General features: G+C 38.9%; 1 protein-coding gene across 7 annotated transcripts in view; it reads left to right on the top strand.

The window, feature by feature from the left end:
* The window catches only part of MYO1B (myosin IB), a 109,972-nt gene that overhangs the window by 71,922 nt on the left and 15,906 nt on the right, over positions 1-22,144 (top strand). For 5 of the 7 annotated variants that reach the window (XM_068196336.1, XM_068196334.1, XM_068196335.1 and 2 more), the window contains 10 exons: positions 8,411-8,515; positions 9,980-10,042; positions 10,797-10,997; positions 13,258-13,484; positions 13,654-13,854; positions 14,851-14,944; positions 15,373-15,522; positions 17,629-17,697; positions 19,277-19,363; positions 19,682-19,768. In XM_068196336.1, the coding sequence (XP_068052437.1) occupies positions 8,411-8,515; positions 9,980-10,042; positions 10,797-10,997; positions 13,258-13,484; positions 13,654-13,854; positions 14,851-14,944; positions 15,373-15,522; positions 17,629-17,697; positions 19,277-19,363; positions 19,682-19,768 (1,284 nt within the window). The remainder of the gene's footprint in view (positions 1-8,410; positions 8,516-9,979; positions 10,043-10,796; positions 10,998-13,257; positions 13,485-13,653; positions 13,855-14,850; positions 14,945-15,372; positions 15,523-17,628; positions 17,698-19,276; positions 19,364-19,681; positions 19,769-22,144) is intronic. The other 2 variants (XM_068196340.1, XM_068196338.1) reach the window with 1 other exon arrangement.

Below are 22,144 nucleotides of genomic sequence, written 5' to 3'. Positions count from 1 at the left end.
AAAGAATGTTTATTGGCAAAAATGCACTTGAAAGGCTTCATCTCTAAATGTGTGCCTTTTAAATGTGCAAGCTCTTTGATGTGCTGAGGGTAGAAAGGCCTGCATTAATCACGTTTCTGCTCAGGAATCAGTTAAATTTATCATTACTGGTCTTTGACCTGAAGTGGCCTTGTACCCTGGAGACAGAATGTATCAAAACCCACAGAAGGTGCAGCAGGAGTGTTTTATATACATGCAAAATATTTACACAGAAAGCTCAGTACCATTGGAATAAGCAGCAAGGCATGTGTTTACTGAAGGGTGATTTTTACATTTAATTTTTTTTCCTTTGTTTTTGATGTTTTTGTTTTGTTTCCTAATGGGCAGGGCACAATATTTCTCAGGCTTTTTTCTGTTCAGGATGATTCTTTGGGTCATCCTAGAGTTCCTTGTGTAAGAAGAGTGAATAAAGAAATCCAGAGTTACCATTCTGAAAGGTCCTACACTTCACCTTGATGACAATAACAGTCTTGTTCTATTATATGCAAATTGAAGCTTTTAAATGAGATTTTTTTCATCTATTTTTGAAATATTGATTTTAGTGTTCACTGTGGTTTTTGCAATTTTCTGTAATTTAAGCTGACATTAATTTACAAGGGTAACTTGTGGTTTCTTGGAAATTAACAGAGAAAAGATACTTTGAGTATTGATACTGCTGGCATATTCTCTTTGAGTTTTGTTTGTGTATTTATCAAATACAAACCCCATTTTTCAGACAAACACAAAAGCCATCCAAGAAAGTCGATATAAGGACTTGGTTGTCTAAAAATTCAGCTTAGGGAATTTAAATCTATCAATAATCCTCCGCCTCTGTGGGTTTGGCAGATGTCAGCAGCAAGCTTGGCTTGCTCCACAAAATAGGTGCTGTAAAGCTGTGTTTATTTTTGAATCCTGCCATGCCTTTTGTGGTAAGCCAAATGCTGGGACTGAATGTTTGCAAAGCGAAACGCTGAAATTTTGGGTGGCTCTGTGTGAATTGTCTGTGGGCAAGGATTTGGGGACTAGGATTAGCAGGCTGGAGGGCTGGGCTGGTTGTGTAACTGTGCTGCTGGAGCTTGGGCAGTGGCCTGAAGCCTGACACTAATTGCTCCAAGTGTGTTTGTGCCCTTTTCTGAGCAGCTGCCGGCGTAGTCACTGTGCAGTGTAGACTGACATTTGAGATGGGCTAGGCATGATGGCTGGTGGCACCAGGAGTTCTAGAATCAGCTTGATTCCAGGCTTCCTGGGGTAGGTTTGGGGCTGTTCCCATTTTATTCCGTGTTTGATTGTGTGTTTTTGGGCAGAGAGCAGTTTCTGGTTCTCTGCAGAATGCTGGGATGGGGTTAGTGATGGAGAAGTGCAGGCTGTAGGAGGCAGATGCTGGGGGCCTGGCAGGGCTCAGCAGAGATGAGCAGTAGGCGCTCTCCCTTTGCTTTGGGTGTTGAGTTTCCTGTTGTGTACATTTCCTGTGGAGACAAGAAGTAGTAAAAATGAGTGTCATGGAGCGAGCATGAGTATTTCATCCTGCCCAGCCCTTCAGAGGCACAAATGTCTGTCTTGCTGCATGGCTTAAAGGCTTTATTGTGGATATTCAGGCACCACTCTGCAGCTGGTGCATATGATGAAGTTAATGGTTTGGAGTGCAGTTTTATGGAAGGTAACACTGCCAAACAAGGCTTATTGTTGAAATTTGCCAGGCCTTGAGAAGACAGTTTGAGTGTGAGTTCATTCTGCTCAGTCCCTTGGTGGAGCAGTTTGTTCCACGTATTTTAGCCTGACAAGAAACTGGGATACACTGGTGATAGAGTGGCAGAGAGAGACTGGTTCCATTTGGTTGACCAGAGGTGATGTGACTGCCTTGTTTTTGGGGACAGCATCTGACCAGCTCCTTTTGCTCCAGGTAGACAAGGACATGCAAACACATGGCAAAAAACCCACCAGTAAATAAAAATATCACAGGCAAACCAGCCAAACAAGCCACCCAGCAGTAAAACCAGATCCGTTTCTCACAGTCTGTGATGCATTTTGATAGCACTTCTTTTTATTTAAGGCAGTTAGCTTGTTTCTTGTGCATAGAAGTCCCTTAAAGTAACAGAAAGAAGCCTGGTCCTGCTGCATGTACTGTGTAAGCTGTCACCTGGACCATGATAAAATGACAGTATCTCTGTTGAGGGAATATGTTAGAAATGTGAAGAATGTATTTTCTTCATATTAACAAGTTCAAAATTGTGTTAATTGTCTGTTTTTAGAGGGAGGTAGCCAAATAAGGAGCAGTAATCATTGAAAATGTCTTTCTGAGGTGTTTAAGACATGAAAAAATAGGGGAGCTATTTTCACCTTCACCATAAACCTGTACAACAGCTTGGCCCAGTTGCTGCCTGCTTGCTTTGCCTCTTTCTATCCTGTTGATTACATGAAGGGTGTTACAGTTTCAGAGCATCCTGAGCTCTCGGAGATTGCTCCTGGATCAGGGTCTTCCCCCCATTCCCTGAAGGATTATTTTACAGTAGAAGGGTCTAGTTGTTTGCTAGCAGGATGACATATTAGACAAAAAAAAAAAAAATTCTAAGGAGGAAGTTGACTTATCAGGATCATCTTTTTTTTTTTTTTTTAAGAATCTTGGAACCCTTTCTTCATGGCTTGACTTTGGCTTTAACTCATCCATGGATATGTTTTGTTAGTTGCCCTAATCTCCAGACCATAATTTCCAGCTGCTTTTTCCAGGCTGTCTAGCTTGCAACAGATTTCCTTTTTGAAATTGTTCAACACTTTGCTGGTGCCCAGAAGTTTATCATATACTGGCACGCAGCAGTGCCAAAATATGTGTACCCAGCCCCTCTGTTTCTTCTGGCAAACCCCAGTCTAGTGGGAAAGAGGAGAACTGAATTTTTAATCTATAATTGATCAACTACCTCTGCTGGCAAGTGTTCTGTGAGAGAAGAGGAACCCTTGGTTGGACTCCTAAGTGCCAGGGAGTGTTTAAAATACTGTCAAAGCCATAATTTCCTTACGTGATGGGATGCTCAAAGCAGAGATGCATCCCAGGAAGCTAACCACCATTTAATTAATTGTATTACAATGTAAGTATTTAGAGAGGTCTATTTTGCAACACGCAATTTTATGAAGTAAATCCCATTGGCTGGCTGTTTGCAGCAGAGGAAATACTTGAAATGCTGGAGCAAAAATACACAAATGTTCTGCTTCAGGTTGTGAGAATAATATTTTGCCCTACAGCAGCTATTTCTGTCTTAGTAGAGGAGTGGTTCTGATAATACAGTAGATTCTTGCCTGGTTGTAATTCCTGTTGTTCCACAACTGTAATTTATCAGGTTGGGTTTGTTGAAGTGATGGTAGCCGGGTTTTCCCATGAATCACACCTGCACTGGATTCACTGCAGATTCTTGGCTTTTTAAGTCCAAATTTGGTTCAGACCTGTGTGCCTGGACAGCACAGCTGGGAGAAAGATGGATTTCAGGGTGCCTGGTTCTCTGCCTGACACACAAAAAGGGCTGAAGTTGGTTGAGCTACACAAATATGGTAGATGGATAATCCCCCAGGCTTTGCACAGATCTTTCTTGCTTCCAGGAGGTACACTGAAACGTGGCTTGATTGTGTATAGTTTATTTTATTATATTTTTATATTATTGTTTATATTTATATAAATATATAATATATATTTATATTTATTATTTTTATATTTTATTTATCACTAAAAGATGTGCCTCTCTGGTTCTTTGCACATACAGATATTTACACAAAAGCCCAGTGCAGTCTAGTTTACAAGAAATAAGCTTGATTGCTCAAATGTTTGTGTATGTAAACAGAAAAGAAAGGGATAAATATTGACAACATACCTTTACTAAATTTGCAAAAAATTTTGAAAAATTGTTACAACCGAGTCATGTTATAACTGGGTCATTGCTTTCTGAGATTAAATAGTATCTTTTTTCATTTTCTTTAAATGCAATTTTCCCATTTTGCTGATTTTATATTCCTTAGTTTCATCTCATAAACTCGTATGCTTGTGTGGTCATACATAAAACCCCCTATCCCCAGACACCACAGCAGCATATAAATTGAATTTGCTGGTTGGTTTCACTCTTCATTCCACCAATCATCTCAGAGAAGTGAGTATGTTGGTCTTCTATCATCATTACTTTTGCCATCTGGCTTTTTCTCTAGGGGCCTGATGAAACTACTTGGGGTCACCTGCTTACATTAGGAGGCAGTCAGAGACTTCTGATGCCTGGAGCTGTGTTGATATTAAAAAAAAAAAAAATACAACTTGTTTTCTGGGGCTATTTGTGATAGATCGGAAGTATCAGTCTCTGTATGTCTTTTTCCCTTCTCATATTGATGTGAAAGTTCATTTTAATGACATCAGTCCTGTTGATTTCAAGAGTCTCATGACTTGAAATGTTTAGGGTTTTCTTTTAAAAGGTGTTTTTCCTTTAAATACATCTCGTGTATTATTTTAGCTGTATGTGTTTACATAATGTATTTGCAAAAATGTTGCTGGACTCCTTTTTGTCAGTGTGGTTGCAGACTGAGCAACATGTACATTTTTGAATTGCCTCTGAACAAGATTGGTGTGATGAAAGATTAAGGAGGAAGAGAAGACCTTGAGAAACACCTACAAAGGTGTGACACTGAGATGTGATGTACCTGAGTCTGTAGGTTTGGATCCACATCATCTACTTAATTTGGGGAAAACAGTGGGGAGGACACAAAAAACACAACACTTAGTTAGACTTTATTAGGCAGGTGGAAATTAAGAATTTATTCGTGCCTAATGGAAAGGTACACAGTTTTCAGTTTTAAGCAGGTATCTTAGTTGCCTTATCTTTGGAAATTGTTGGAAACTGGGTACTCAAAGTGAATTTTAATTCTGTGTGGGGAGAGAAGTTTAGAAAGTATCTAATGTTGATAGGAAAACGCCCTGGTTTAGATATTTTCTGTTCATAAATCTAATGGAGATCTTTCTGCCTGAGACCAGTAAGAGATTTTTAGCCTTTTTTTTTTTTTTGACAGAAATATTTTTATCTGTTTCACACTGGTATTTTACTGGTATAAAAATCTATAAAGTGAGCAACAAACCATAAATGTTTTTTTCAGATGATTCCACAACACACAAGTGGAATCTTTTGAAGAAGAAGTTAGGTAAAATATTAAGGACGAAATAATATTTTCTGTAGGACCTTCAGGCATCTATATGTAATAACTGTGGGTCACAGATAGAACTTTATAGCTAGTTTATATAATCACTTTATTTTTGCATGGATAAGAATTTTTTTAGAGTTCAAAACTTGCTATTCATTAAATACCAACCATGAAGGTTGATAAAGAATGAAGCTGTATGAGTAAGACACCATTATTTGTGAAGTGAGAACCATGGTAAAGTAGGCTTTGATTTTTCTCTGTGAATTTTTCTAGTCCTCTAAATTTAGTGTTGCATCTGATAAAAGATTCAGAGGATAAACCAAGGGTGGTTGGTTGAGCTGTATCTATAAATTCAACATGACTTTAAGCTTATCTCAGGTGACATTCTGTTTTCCCAGCACCTTTATTTAATTTGAGAGACTGTGTGGTTTTACATTCCCTGAAGGTTTTCTTTTGTATTCCACAGTGCTTTCAAAGGCATAGTTAGAAAGCTGCTATTAAAATACAGGGATTGAAGTCATGGCCTTGACATTAAAAGTATCAGAATTACAGCCTGGAAGAGAAGCTGACACCTTGAGAAGATATGGTCTTATGTTTTTTTCCCCCCCTTTGAAATTTCCTAAGACTATTTCATAGCTCTTCCTCAAATTTTGGGTCGGACAGCACTGCTTTTGTGTTGGTCAAACCCCTTTCTGTCACTTAATACAAGTGGCCAGCATAAGGAGCAAGTAGTCTCTGATGGCTGGGTCCCTCCAGCCCCTGTCTCCTGAATGGGGTTAGTGATGGTGCTGTCACTGATGTGGGTTATGCTCTACTGCCTTCTAAAAAAAAAAAAGTTAAAAGTCCTTCAGGATCCCTTCTAATTCTGTTGTATTCATTTCTATAAGACCTTCATTAAAATATTGGGTGGGACAACTAATCTGTGAATGTTTGTATATGCTTTGTGGAGCCCTCACATAATTAAAATCAGAGGTATTCATTAAGGGGGAATAAATGCATGACCTCTGTTGCCTTTCTTAGAATTGAGAAATTCTAATTGAATATTCTTAGAGATAAACACTCTAATTGGTTTTTTTTGGGCACGGTTTTTTAAAAACTTTTCTGAAGTGTATTTCATTTACCAAATGTCTTCTGGTCTGCTCAGAGTTAAGTATTTTGAGAATTTCAGTAATTTCATACATTTTTCCCCATTTTCTTTGCCATAATTAACTGTTTTAGCCTTTTGCTCTGTATTATTAATAAAGAACAGCATTGCTGCTGCTCTTCAATAACTTTTTTTCCTGGAATAGGAATTTTCAGTGGCTTGGCAATGTCAAATAGAATTTCATAGCTCAAAGTGAGCGATTTGTGGAGAACTCTGTGGATTTTGGTTTGCTTTTTTTTTTTCCCAAGCCATAAATATCACAGATATGCAGCAAATCAGGAAAACATCTAGCAATTACTTTACTGTATTGTTAATGACCTTTCAGTTAGATGGTTTAGCTGGATTTTCTGTTCAGTTTCCATCCTCTGTTGATGACGAAGCCTGTATAATTTGTGAGTGAATAGTCCTGCAGCCCTTTTAATCGGAATAACCTGGTCTTTTTGAGAATCAGTCTCTCTGAGTTGGGTGGCATGTGGTGGCAGGAGGATGCAGAGTGTGTTTTGCCCTTTCTCTTTGTCTGGGTGATGTGGCAGTTGGGGTCCTTTTACTTCAGACTCAACATATCTGAAATGATGGCCTTATCTGAATGTGTCAAGTAAACTTATACTCATTCTTCCTCCAGTATTCTCTATTTCCTTCCACATTCTCCTCTTCTGTTGCAGAGATTTGTCTGCCCAAGGTTATAAATATGGCTTTTAGAGGCAAACATTACCTGGTGATTTAGAGACAGGGCAATGCAAGAATGCTGTTCTGTGTTAGGCTCTGATGTGTCTCAACGTCTTGGTTTATTTGGTAATATTTAGACAGTGCCTAAAGATAGACTCACCTACAAAGATGTAATACATAACATTTATGTAGTACTTTGCATTTTCAGTGATACAAAGATTGATCTACTTGGTATGCTAAGTAAATGCTAATAGATATGTTCTGTATTGTTATGGAAGTAGAATAAGTACTGACTGCAGTTTATGTAATTTCTTTTTCTACAGAATGCAGTAAGTATGTCTTGTTTGCAGTGCTGATTTTGCTGCATGCCCACTTTTAACTCTCTCATCTAGAGCTATGCAAGTTTTGCAATCTCTGAGTGATAATTGCAGTTGGTGAGAGGGGCAGCATTTGTGGCTGAGGAATTTTGGTGATCAGCTATGATTTTGCTTCATTTAAAACTAAAATGATAAAAGTAATCTGTGCTACCTAAATATTTTCTAATCTGCTTGTGTGTTCTTAATCTTATTTAGCAACCAGATCCTTAATTCAAACATTCAAATGATTGCACTAGCCTTCAGTGATAAAAATTCTATCAGCATAATTTAAGCTTCACAGGTATTGTATGGGAGATGATTTGGGAGATTGAAAAGGCAGAGTGTCATGTCACAGCCTGTGACACTGACTCCTTCCTGTGCCCACCCCTCCTGCTGGGGTCTGCTCCACTCCCTGGTCCCTTCTGCAAAGGGTCACGCATCTGCTTGCTCCCTAACCCAGTTTTAGATGAATTAGCCTGCTAGAGGAATTTTAGTCAATGAAGCTCTTTTGTTTCCCACCATTTCAAGGGACAGTTTATGGGCAGGGAGGAGGTGGGTTGACCTCTGGAGCCAATAATCTCTTAACCCAGGCTCAGCTGCAACTGGAATAGCAGCTTGAGCCTTGTTCTGTAGGGAAATAGGATGCTTTATTGGCTGCTGAGTGGAAAAGAGCTAATGCTACTGTCATGATTTTATTTATCAGACCCTGCAGGAGTCTACATTTTACATATGGGGACACGTTAGTACAGGCAAAACTTTGGTTGTTTATTCCCTGACACCACAGGTGTCCTTATGACTTGTTAAAAGGAATCAGTGTGGAGGCATCATGAAAAAACCTACAAAGATTTTTGTCCCTCCCAACGGACAAAGCCTCAGGGAAGGAGTAGGTCTAAAATTTCTGAACTAATCGTGATCTCAATCAAATATTACTCCAACCATCACCTCACAAAACTGGAGGGAGTAGTTAATACAGCGGCTTGTTGACCTTCAGCTGCTGCAGTAACTCACTCCAGCTGGGTTCCAGGCTGTTTACACAAAGCAAACTCAAACATGTTTCATCTGACAGGACAACAGCTTTGAGCAATTCATTATCAACTACTGTAATGAGAAGTTGCAGCAGATCTTCATTGAACTTACCCTCAAAGAAGAGCAGGAGGAATACATCCGAGAGGTAATACTCGAATGGATCTTTCCTTACCCTCCTCCCATTGTCCCTGTAAAGACACACAGGCAGGCAGGCTGGAACCATTTTTCAGGCAACAGAGGCACTTTCTGACCACAGGGCTGACATGGAACATGTTTGTGTGGGGCTGCGTGGTAGTCACATTAAGCAAAAAATGTTGGTTTGACATTTTTTTCACATTATAAGTTCTCCAGGTAAAACCAGACCCAGCTCTGATTCATTCATTGGCAACCGACTGGCAGTTCTGAGCAAGGGCTAATTGATTCATTAGAGCACTAATATCCCTTTCTGGCCTAAGTACCATTACCCTGCAGCCTGTGTTTTGGATTATACAGCAATATCTGGGATGCACCCAAAACCAGCTACAGCCAGTCCTTCAATTGGGTAGCTACAATAATAGCATGCAACGTGAAAGAAACTGCAAATAGAGTTTGGTTCTAGTGTCCTTTCAGGTATGTATTGAAGGGAACCATGTGAGCTTTATGGATAAATTTAAGATGTCCTGTGGAGCTCAGCCTCTGGTGTTTGAAGTTATTCTGTGAGTGAACATCAAGCTAAAGTTTTCATAGGTTTTAGCAGTGCTCCACATGATACGCAGAGCTCAGACAAAATACCAGCTCCCGGCTGTAAAAACTGGCACAGACTGTCTATACTCAAACTGGATAATACCATTTTGCTGTATAAACATTTTTAAAAATTACATAAAGTTCCTGCCTTACAATCCTGATGATAACATGAAATTTCGGCATCTCTTTTAAATTTTGCATTCAGTGGTGAACCATCATTACTGCAATTTGGTTCTTGAATGGTATTTCAAATGTTCTGAGAAAAGTAAACTGTAAGAAATACTACAGAGTGCAAATTAAGAATTAAATTAATATTTTCCTTCTTTCAGTCCTTTGCACTACCAGTGCTACCTCATGATGCATTGGCATCTCATTCTGGAAATTTAATCACTAATATTCGAAAAAGAATTGAGATACTAAGAACATCTGAACAACTGTCATACTCTGGATTTTTCAGATGGTCTTATCTAAATTTAGCCTTCTTTCTTCCTCCCATTAAAAAAAAAAAATCCAACAACGAAGAACTTAGAAATTTTGATCTCAGGAGCTTGCAGGGACATGGGCTGATTTCCTTCTGGCCAGTGGGAGCGTGGGCAGCACGGGAGGAGCCTGGCCTGGTGCCAGGGAGTGCATGGGAAGCTGACATGGGTGGGGGAAAGGAATGGAGAGTGACTTTGGCAGCCACTCAAGGACACTCATTTTGCACAAATATTGTTAGTAGTAGATGATTGCATTTTTTTTTCCTTAATAAATGAATTGTTGGTAAGCATGAGGAATTAAATTTGAATGCAGTCCCATGGTTAACAGGAATATAATTTTAATTGCTTCGAGGAAAATCTCCCTCCGTTGTTTTCCTGTTCATACATTTATTTGTATTTTCTTATAGGGGATTGAATGGACTCATATCGAATACTTCAACAATGCTATCATTTGTGACCTAATAGAAAATGTAAGTTGTATTCAAGAATCAATTTGGATAATTTTTAATGCACAGATTTAATTTAGCTGTAACATCTGTGTGCATCCTCATGCACTAAATTTTGTGAAACATGCCGTTTGTTGTATTATTCATCTTACTTTGTGTAGTAGAAGTTAATTTTACTAAAAAGAGGTTTTTAATAGCTATATTACTTTTGTAGAAATATTCAGCAGTACCTACACAAAAAAAAAAAAAGCCCAAAAAACCAACAAAACAAATGAAACAGCTCTTAAATGTTTACATTAAGGGCTGTTTCCAATAGCAGATATCACATATTGCATTGTAATTAACATTTCTTTTCATATGCAAACTAGAAAACTCAATTACACGTTAATGAGTGTTTGCAGTACTCAAAGTACTTGTATATACTGAGAAGACTTCCAATACAAGAAAGATACAATTCCTTAACAAACAGAACAGTTTTTAACCTTTAACATAAAACACATGATGGTTTTACCATAAACTGTATACTTTCAGTTGAGTTGGAGTTGCTAGTTGAGTAAATGACACAAAGTTTCAACGTGAATTTCGGGATTCAGATTTCATAGAAAGTCTTTTAAAAATACAAGTGCTAAAAATCAGTTGGAAATGGTAATGAGGTAAAAAGAGCCAAACTTTGAGATGGCTCAAAGAATGCCTGGGTAGCAGAAGTTGAAAAGGTGAATTATCTCCTTTTTGTGCTGTGATGGAAACAAGTACTAAAGCTCTTGTTTTGAAACTTCAGAACCAAACTGGAATCCTGGCCATGCTGGATGAAGAATGCCTGAGACCAGGAACTGTTACCGATGACACCTTTCTAGAAAAACTGAACCAGGTCTGTGCCACTCACCAGCATTTTGAGAGCAGGATGAGCAAGTGCTCCCGGTTCCTCAACGACACCTCCCTGCCTCACAGCTGCTTCAGGATTCAGCATTATGCTGGCAAGGTACCTGCTGAAGGGAGCACGTGGTGTCTGGTGGGCTGGTGTAGCTGATGGAAAAATCCAGACCTGTCTTAATATTTTCTGCCTTAAACCTAGAATCTGTGATTTGAGCTGGAAAGCTTTAAGAGAGCTTGGAATGGTTTTGGTTGAAAGGGATCTTAAATATCACCTAGTTCCAAACCCTGCTATGGGCAGGCACACCTTTCACTAGAGGTCCATACAGACTGGCCTTGAACACTTTCAGGGATGGAGCAGCCACAGCTTCTGTGGGCAACTTGTGCCAGAGCCTTGCCACCCTGACAGGGATGCATTTCTTCCTGCGAGCTAACCTAAACCTGCCCTCTGTCAGTGTGAAGCCCCTACCCCTTGTCCTGTCACTACATGCCTTGTACAGAGTCCTGCTGCTGTGGCTGAAATCAAAGCAGTTCTCCTTTCATCAAAGGAGAAAGCTGCCCCATGTGCTTTGGTGCTGCATTAGGTCTCTGGAAATAAATCATTGCTCACAATGACAAAAATTCACGTGCTTTAGTTGGCAACGTATTTTGGAAAACATGCTCTTTGTCACTGAACTAGCTGCAGCTCTTAGTCACATTGTAGAGAAAATGCAGTTTTTGTACTTGAAGGAACTGAGTTTGATACTCTGTGTTTAAACAGATGGAAGAGAAAGCTATACAGAGGGCTTGCAAACATTTGCATTTTGCAAATGTTTGTATTTGCATTTTTCAACATAAGCAGTATGAATAAGTACAAGTCTGACAGCTTTCAGCATGTAATCCACAATGACTTTTTATTAATGAAAATCAAAATAATTAAATTTGTAGACTGAAGACAATCTATTTTTTAAAAATTGAACATAAATGTAGGGTTGAGATTATACCTCTTGTCTGAATCTGCTGAAGTGATAATGTCACACAGTAAAGAATATATGGAAAGTATTTAATTTCCGTTGGACTGCTTAATGCTTTTTGAAATTTTCTCAGTCTTAAAATTTTGAATGGCTCAATTTTTTCATTCAAAATAGTCCTGGAAATATCAGACTTTCAGACTTTCATTCACATTAGTTGCCAAGAAGAGTTTGTAACTGCATATAATCTATCAGGGGTTAATACCTAGGTATTTCTTTGGTTGTCAAAAATCTAAGTGAATTGAAAATACCCCAGTACTGTGAGAAGGACTGTGCACAGATTGTGTCTTAGCAGGCAGTGAGGGTCTTTGATTGTTACAGGCATTCACTTACCCAGCAGAGTGAATTCCTCCTATTCTGGGAGGAATGTTGTTTTTCCATCCTCAGCTGAGAACATTTTGATCTTGTCACTGGTCAACAAAAGTTTGACCCTCCTTGTAAGAAATATAAGTAATTTCATGTGAACATTTTTTTTTCAGTAGTGGCATTTACTGCACCTGTCAGAACCAGAAACGTGTTCTCCAAAGTAAAATGCTGCCTACTGAGTTCCCAGTAACTTGCTGTTCTGTAAAATACATGCCAGTACTATTTTCTTTCAGAGTTCTGTGTACTTAGTACATACCCATGCAGAACTGAGAAATCATGGGTCTGAAGAAGAATCTGTATTACCAGCCAAATGACTTGTCTCAATTAATCAAATGTGTTTCCTACCCTCAAAAATTAAAGAAGCCAGTAGCAATCTGAGGTCTGCATGAAGTTCCTCTGGCTGCCTTCTGGGTACCCAGCTGCAGGTCAGAGCTTTGTACTCATGCTTGTTGTTATTGGACTGCTTTCCTGGTAAAAGTCCTTTAAAATAACAGTCCCCTGGGGGCTGCACAGTGTGCTGCTTGCACTGTGATAGCAAGAGGTGATATTCCATATCTTGTTTTAGTTAGGCAAATAATGTAAGCATTAGTACTTTGAAAGGAAAGGGTATTTTTGTTGTTTTGGTTCAAAAGACAGGGAGAAAAACCTCATCAGAAAGAAAAAAATATAGATTGTTTTGGAGTCATGGCAGGTGGTGGTATGTCAGAGTTATCATGGAAAAAGGGTTTCTTCCACTTCAGAAACCAGAATTGATAGACACAGGGGAACGGTTGGCAATATGAGAAAATGCATCTTTCCCAGGTAGCATGTTCACAGACATTTTATCCAACAAAAAGCCATCCAAATGTCAGATTTAAAATGAAAAGCTGAAATATCTTCAGTTTCTTTTGGACAGTGTATAAGAAAGAGAAATCAATTTCTTGGGTCAATTTTGAACTGCTCTATGTTGTATTTCAAAACCTGCACTGATGAGTTCTCCTCTCTGTTGTTCAGGTTATGTACCAGGTGGAAGGATTTGTTGACAAAAATAATGATCTTCTGTACCGTGACCTCTCCCAGGCCATGTGGAAGGCCAACCACTCCCTTATCAAAGCATTGTTCCCAGAAGGAAACCCTGCTAAGATCAATCTGAAGAGACCACCAACAGCAGGTTCACAGTTCAAGGCTTCAGTTGCTACCCTGATGAAAAATCTCCAGACAAAAAATCCAAACTACATCAGGTAAATTCCCCAGTGCCAAAGATTTGGTCAGTTTGATGAGGTTATAAAAAACAAACAAAAAAATCCTGATGTCCAAGGATAAACTATTGAAATATGTGGTTTAAACGCACCATCATAGCTGTTGGCATGTACAGTGCAAAGAGACATCCCTTTTGGTTTTCCTGTGCAGGTGCATCAAGCCCAATGACAAAAAGGCTGCAAACATTTTCAATGAAGCCCTGGTGTGCCACCAGATCCGGTACCTGGGGCTGCTGGAGAACGTGCGGGTCCGGAGGGCGGGCTACGCCTTCCGGCAGCCCTACGAGCCCTGCCTGGAGAGGTACAAAATGCTCTGCAAGCAGACCTGGCCCCACTGGAGAGGGCCAGCCAGGTAGGCAAACAGCAATATTGCTACCTGTCCTGAGTGAAATTCCCATCTTCCACGTGTCCTGAGCTTTTAGCTGTTGTGCATATGTTGCAAAGGGAACACAGTGCAGGCCTTACTGATTTGGGACTGAATGAAAGGGTGTAAGAGAGGGATACTACAGTAGATTCAAAATAACTGGGAGGTCTGCAATGAACAGGAGGGCACTTATCTTCAATGGCCAACTTTCAAAGTGTAAGGACACTCATTTTGTTGAAGACAGCCATACAGTTTTCCTCTGCCCTTTCAGGAATAACTTTACATAATGACTGGGGAACAATTATCAGCTAATGCCTCTTGCAAATCAACTATAGTAAATATATACACTTAAATTGAAGAGTATTCACATGTATTTTTGCAAATAATGTCTGGGATGGGCAAATAAGCTTCTATTATTTCTTTTACATGAAAGCAAGATTTAAAGATCTTTCAGAATTGATTAACATTTTTTAGCTACAGTATAAGTCTTTAGGTTATCAAGAGAATGGTGGCAGTGCAGTATTGGTAACAATAGCATTGCAATAATCATCACAAAGATCTGCACAGTTCCACTTCCCTTTTTTCTTTTAGTGTTCATAAAATGCATTTGATGAGAATGGAATGCTGGCATTTGTCAAACTCATCATTCTTTGTTTCACATTCTGACATTAGTGTGAGCCCTTCCTTTTTCCTTCCTTCTGTTTTTAAGTAAAATAATTATAGATGTAAGAGGAAAAAAATAGGCCATTGCTGATACTGTAAATTCTTTTTTTTCATCAAATTATTCTGAATCTTTACAGTGATTACTCTTGCCTTTAGTGGAATAAACCACTGAGTAAATGACTTAGGTTTTCAATCTTCTTATGTCAAGCACTGTTTAAAATATGCTTTCATATACCTTCCATAAATTAAGCTGTGAATTTGTAAACTAAGATGTTTTAGAGCTGGGGTTCATGTTTGTTAAGCTCATTTACTCCTTCTTAGGGCTGGAGTAGAGGTGCTGTTTAATGAATTGGGAATCCCTGAAGAGGAATTTTCATTCGGTAGATCAAAGATATTCATCCGCAACCCAAGAACAGTAAGTGAAAAATGCCTTCTGCAAAATCAAGCCCTCTCTCATCAGGATAGCATCATTCACCACCTGGTTCCTACAGATTTTTCTACTTGCAGTTCTTTGATATATTCTATGACCAGAGCATAAAAAAAGTGATTTTTAATGTTAGGCCCATTAAAATCAATGTGAATCAAGATTCTACAATAGCTGTCAGCCTTAATTTAATATAATTTTTGAGCACTGACTTGTGCCATGGTATCTGCCACAAATCTTGTTGGTGTACCTGTCTGTAGCTCTGGAGATGAATAAAACAATGAGTGACTGAGGGGGGACTTGAGTAAAGAGGAGATTTCTCTTACAAGAGCTGTGCTTATGGTTTTTTTTCCTTGTCTCTTCTCTCCTGCTGTTTTTCTTCCAATGTCGAACAAAACCCTGAAAACCCCCACACCCAGCTCTTCAAACTAGAAGACCTGAGAAAGCAGCGTCTGGAGGACTTGGCTACTCTAATTGGGAAGATTTACAGAGGTTGGAAGTGCCGTACTCGCTTCTTGTTAATGAAAAAATGCCAGATTGTGATCGCTTCCTGGTACAGGAGATACTCAGTAAGATACCATCCTTACTACATGGGGGGTTCTCTTCATTGTTTACTACATATAACCTTCCTAGGATATTTTTCCTCAATATGTACAGAGAGCTGTTGAAAGAATTCAATTTTATGTTACTACTTATGTACCAAAAGTGAGAATAAAGAAAACTTAGTTTGTATAGGCTACTGTTAAGTGCTTACACTGTGCTCGTTTTGAAAAAATTAAAAAGCTCACCAGAGTCCTTTCACTCTGGGAGAGCAGGATTCTGTGGCACAGCTGGGAAGAGTCTTTTTCATTCTGCTAAAATACTGTGCTGCCCAACACTTACAGCGCTCTCAAAACATGGTTAATGTGTAAAAAATGTTCAGTAATATACATGCGCAGTTCTGTGGAATTCAGTCATTCCTAAGCCTTTTTGTGGTTTTGCCTTATTTGGAACATTTGCCTTAGGCTCAAAAATGCTGCCTGTAGGGGTTTATTTTAATTGTAACTCCTAAGACTTGTAATTTGGTATCATTTTTGATAGAGTTCATCCCAAAGCAGTTTCAGTTCTATGTGTGGACTGAGTGTTCTGTGCCACAAACTGATCCACACTGTTACTCCACTCTTTCGTGTCTTCTTGGCAGTTAGTAAATAATACTGACTTACGTGATAAAAAAGATTTATTTGTTTTTAAAACCACTCTTGAACTTCTCAGCTATGTTTTGTTATTGCTAGAGAATAGCACAAGCATGTCAGAAACCTTGATAAAATACAGAAAGAAAGTCTTCTTAAACTGCAAGTGACAGAGTTGACAAATCCCTGGTTTTCAGCTGATAAGCACTTCTGTTTGTCCTCTTGAAAGCCATCCGGGTTTGGTTCACTTCTCTTGGGTAATTAGAGGGAAGTATAGATCATTTGGAAAAAGTATGACTGAAGCATACTTCTTGACTGTAAAAGCTCTTCTCTCTGATTTTGTGTGACTGAAAGGCCCCGTTCCTACAAACAGCATCATTACAGAGTTGCATTGTGCCCTTATGGCTCCATTATGATCTCACGCAATCTTAATGAATTTAAAGTGAACTTACTGCAGCTAGATCGGTACAGCTTTAAATATAAAGAAATGAAAACAAATACACAACCAAGAACTGCTGATTTCTTAACTGTAAGCCTTTATTGGGTCACTGGTGAAACATGGCAGCAGTTGTTTTAATGGTCATGATGGAGACCAATAAAATAAAGTTTCCTCAGCCTCTTCACGTGGATGGAAGACACCATTCTCCTAACCCAATGTGACCGGTAGGCACTGTGCTTTGGAAGGTTTCACAGGAAATCCCTGGAATGAATAAAAATTTTTTGAGTAACTCCTTATGCTGGAGGCTTGACTCAAGGATCTGTAGGCACTTGTCTGTCTGTTGCCTTGCAGGGCATGACAGACAGCAGCTGTGGCATGAGGGTGGCCCAGAGGGGACCCTCTCCAGCTTGCTCACGGAGATTTTCACTGTCACTGAGTGGGCTGAATGCCAAGTCTAAAAGCCCTGTTGCAAGGTCTGTCAGTTGAGTATTATACTAAATGCTGGGCTACTGGAGAACTGAGCCTTTTAGAAGGAAAATGCTCAGCTGCCCAGGAAATTTATTGTTCAACCTGGCATACTTAAATAGTACTCCAGCATCTCGGTTAGGAATCCATGGTTTTGGCTTTTTTCCTCTTTCTAAGTTATCGTCAGCCGTAATAAAGGCACTGTGGGTAATAGGAACAGCACATCTCTTATGAAAAGGTGGTAAAAAGCTTAGCCTACAAACCTGAGTATGTGTGACAGTTTGTGTGCTACTCTGGTGGGAAAGACAAATAAAGCTCTTACTGTTAGCACTTAATGTGCAATTGTGCTGCTGGCCATGAACTTAGTGTTTCTGTAAACAGAGTGACATTGTCCATGCAGCATTGTTGATGTTCTTTGTTTCCCCTCGAGTTGAACACAGAATCTACACTCTGATCTGCACAGTCAGAAACGGTTCACTTTTTACATTTAGTGCTTGTCTGTTCAAGCATATTGTCAGATGTTAGTAATGAAAGGTTTATTATGCAGTGTTTAACAGACATAATATTCTGTTCTAAACATCACATACTTATTTCCAACACAGCAACAAAAAAAATACCAGAAGATAAAGAGTTCGGCTATCACAGTACAGTCGTACATCAGAGGGTGGAAGGTGAGTTTCCTGTTACTGCAGCTGTCTCTGTTTGGAGAGGTAAGGAGCAGGTCAGTAAACACTTTCCAAGTGCACTGAGCCTCCTGCCTGTCACACCACCTCTCCTGGGAGCTTGTGGCTGTGCCACAGCCTTTGTTAAACACTCGTGTTTGCTGTAGAAGTGATGAGTTCAGGATATCTGCATGTGCTGCCTGGGCTATAAATCCCTGCAAACAGTGCAAGAGGAATGCTGGGACCACACTAAACCACTGGGTTATCCTTGAAGCATCTTCTTCCAAGGAACTGAGAAGGCCACCAGCTCCAGAGAAGGATGCTCTGGGGCTCTGCCACTGGCCTTAGGAAAACTGTAGAGTTGGACTGATTTGGAAGAAAGAAGCTGTGGTTGGCAGTTATTTAATGCTTAACAGGATTCTCAAAGAATGAATTAAATTGAAAGCAGGATTAAAATAAAGAGTTTGGGTTGCCTGGGCAATTTGTTACTTGGATTAAATCTTCAAATCTTCTGTCTGCTAAGCAGAGGAGTGAAAGTGTACTTGTGTTAAGAAAGTAGTTTATTGCTGTGGGCTTGTACACTGCCTCAGTTTGCCACAACTTCACTTCTTCTCTGAGAGGTTTGTACTTTGTGAGGGGATAATCATGCATCCTGGTAGATATTTAAGGAATGATGCTTTAATAGGCGGTAAAAATGAGACTAACAGCTCACATGAAAGCAGCCATGATGCTTAAAGGAACTACTGCTGTCCATCTTCAAATAAAACAGCCCTGGGCTCTTCTATTTTCTTATTAACCTTTCTTTACCCTGCTAAAGGTGGCTTCCCCCTGTAGTTAGGGAAGAGAGAACTGCGTTTAGTTCTGGAGTCTGTTCCCTTTCTGTCAGACAGGGAAGGAAGGGGCTGCAGTTAGTAGCTATTGGTGTAAATAGTCTCTCCTGCCCAGAAGGCTTTAAAGTTTGCCAGCAATAAAGTAACGTGATTTGATTTTGCTGTTTCTCTGGATTTTTACTTTGTCTTTATGATTTTGTTTAAATGAGTTAAAAATATCCTTTCAGTCTAACTATTGATGTGCTGTCTTTTCCCATGAGCATTATTTGAAGAAAACTGGGTTAAAAGCATCATCTCGAGTTATGGTTTTCTGTTTGCCATTGGAGAACAAGCTCTTTTGCAGTAGCATTGTGCATGAAAGCTTGGTATGACAGCAGCCTTTAGTGTGACCTAAAGCCAGGCAATTTACTTGTGATTTATTCTTTAATGCACTCTAAATGGATTAGACATTTACTGTATGGAGAAAAAATATTGTTGCCATTGTGCAAACAGACATATAGATATCTCAGGTAATGCAGCAAATCTGGGAGAAAACTGAGCATTGAACTAAGATCCCCTAACCTGCCAGTCACAGTATTGCAGCACAGAATCCTCCCTAGAGCAGCAAATTTTAGGCTGGGCAGCATTTGTGAATGTATTTGCTTGGGGATTTGGAGGCAGTGTTTTCTTGGTTTTGCCTAGATTTACAAGTTGCAGTGCCCTACTTCAAAAATATACAAATTTAGTTAATGAAAAAGAACATTTTAAATTGTTTACAGGCTCGGAAACTTCTTCGGGAGCTCAAGCATCTGAAGCGTTGTAATGAGGCTGCCACAGTAATTGCTGCTTATTGGCATGGTACCCAGGTAAGAAAATGGCAACAAATTGTGCAGCTGTGTGTCCCTACATGGAATGAAGGCTGTCCCTCAGGATAGTTATCTGGGAATACTGTCAGTGCCTTAAACCACTTTGACTGCTTACACTGTTTTTTTTTTTTTTTTTTTTTTTGGTTTCTCTTTGCTGCTAACATGTCGTAGCTGGTGCAATCTGGGAAGCTGGGACACACTTTCATTTTTGCTGTTTGTAGTGACTGGTTACTTGCTTTCTTTCTTGCACCAATGGGAACTTGCAGTAACCTTTTCTTTCCTAAGCTTTTCTATATCCCATTTTCAAACGCATCACAGGCACGAAGGGAACTGAGACGACTGAAAGACGAGGCTAGAAATAAACATGCTGTTGCTGTTATTTGGGCTTTCTGGCTTGGATATAAGGTACTTCATGCACATATCACATGTCCCCCCCTTCATTACTCAAGAATATCAGCATTTAATCACTATTTCATAGTGAGAATTAATGACTAATACAATTCACTCTTAAATAATACAGCATGAGCATCGATTCCTTCCATTTCCATTCATGCCACACCTAATAAATCTGATAGCATTGTGTATGCCAGTTTTTTGTAGAGTAGGAAATACTTTGCATGGCAACCAAGTACAGATTTGCACTAACAAGCCATTAGACTAGATTAAAAATGACTGTACTACAGTAATCTCAAATTAGGAAATGCATTTAACTACATGTAAATATGCAAAGCGTGGTTTGTGGGGGGAAAGAAGATTGGGGTTTTTTTGGTGTGTTCCTCCCCATGTCCCCAACAAGTGCTTTCAGTGACACTGTGTTAGTGATCCAATTGAGATTTTTCACCACATATTATAATCTGTACCCTGAACAATCTTCATCTACAAGTTCAAACCAATATTATTAAGTTTCATTAAATTCTAGTTATGATTGATTTAATTGATTCTCTGGCTATGATTTGAGCCAGTAAAGAAAATTCAATAACCACAAGTAAAGCAAAATTTTATGAGCTGATCTTTTAGCAGAAAATTATGTTAGCTTGCGATTCTAAACATACAGCTCTAGAAAAATCCCAGGAATTTCAGCATCAGCTGTTTGTTTTCAGAAGCAAAGTCCCACTGAAAGATTCTTGCTAATCCCCAGTTGTGGGTTATGTGAACATTTGAAATGCTGTTCACTAGAGGCCAAAACTATATTGGTTTCAATTAATAAATTCCTAATTTAGTTGAAAACCATAAAAGCATTAGACTTAAAACATTTTTCAGTTGTTATTTATGTTGTGGGTATGTTAGAACACCTTGCCAACTGGATGGAGAAATGTGCTCAAATTACATCTGGAGTATAATGCTGTGTTTGACCTTTGCTATTTTGGTATAAATCTATTAGATTTCTAGCAAAATGGCAGCCCTGGGAATGCAAACAGATATGTACAGAATTTCCTTCATACTAAGGAGTCTTTGGAACTTTTCAGTTCTAGCTTGATATTTAGGTAATGGTATAATTTGACAGGCACACAGTTTCCTCTACATTTGATTAAGCACAATACATCAAGAATTTTTGTTTTGAACTAGAGTTCCTTTCACCAAAGTATTGCTCAGTACTGCAGAAGAGATATTTGTTTTCATAGTTTTAAGATATTTCTTTGAATTATAAGATACATCCAGGGGATGCAATAGTGTTAACCATGTTAAAGTTCCTCATTTAAATGTTTAGTAGATTTAGTTTTTAACATGGTTTAATAGTTATTCTTATCAACTGGCTCGCAGGAATTTTGTGAAAATTTGTCTCCTTATTCCTTAAATATAAATATAATAATATATATGAATATAAAGATAATAATCTAAATTGAATTAATATTAGAAAAATAATTACAGACTCTGATAAGGGAGATAACTTTTTATTGATGTGATCTTTCATCTTTTCCTGGGGGAATATTTAGAACAAAAATTTTTAAAAGTTATCATCAGAAGTCTCTTGCTTTACCAAAAAAAAAAAAAAAAAAAAAAAAAAAACCAAAAAAAAAAAAAAAAACCACAAACAAGCAAAAACAAAACAAGAGTGAGTCTTGGGTACTCAGTTTCCTTCCTTTTCACAAGATAGAGAAATACTTAGCTTTGCATAGCTCTTGCTTTTACACTGCTGTGCAGTAGGAGCTTTTCTGCCAAGCAGATGAGTGAAAAAATTTCTGAGTTTACATCTACTGCACATTAGCCTTTCCAGCTGCACCAGAAGAGCATTAGTGGCACAGGCTGGAACTGCTGCTGCACAGGTCTGATAACTTAGAGCTTGACAAGTGCAGATACAGGGCTAGAGCCGCTCTGACTGAGCCTGTGTTACTGGAACTCTTCCTTGAGTGTTTTCATCAGATAACCGAACAAGAAATGTGCTGGTATCTCCTAAAATGCGACATTCTGTTAGAGTTGCCCACACATGCCTCAAATTGCTTTCCTAAAATGGAATGATTGATGAAAGGTAGGAAGGTGCCTATCTCCTTGTACATGAGGAATGCACGGCTTTGCCCCTTAATTCCACAGACAGACATCATTTAACAGGCTGGAGAATTTTATTTATTTATTTTAATACATAATCACAATAAAAAATGACCTCCAGAATAAAAGCCCTCATTACAATGCCGGAAAGTCATCATGACACGTAGTTTCAGAGCTGATTCTGTCCTGCCCAAGCACTTGACAGTGGAAGAAATGACTAGATTGTGAGATTTTAGTAAGTCTTGATTTTCATGTGCATCATTTTGATCGTGAAACTGCAGGCAAAACTTTCCCATT

Source organism: Anomalospiza imberbis, chromosome 7, assembly GCF_031753505.1.
Source record: "Anomalospiza imberbis isolate Cuckoo-Finch-1a 21T00152 chromosome 7, ASM3175350v1, whole genome shotgun sequence".
NCBI lineage: Eukaryota > Metazoa > Chordata > Aves > Passeriformes > Viduidae > Anomalospiza > Anomalospiza imberbis.
This window is presented reverse-complemented; position numbering and strand designations above follow the sequence as displayed.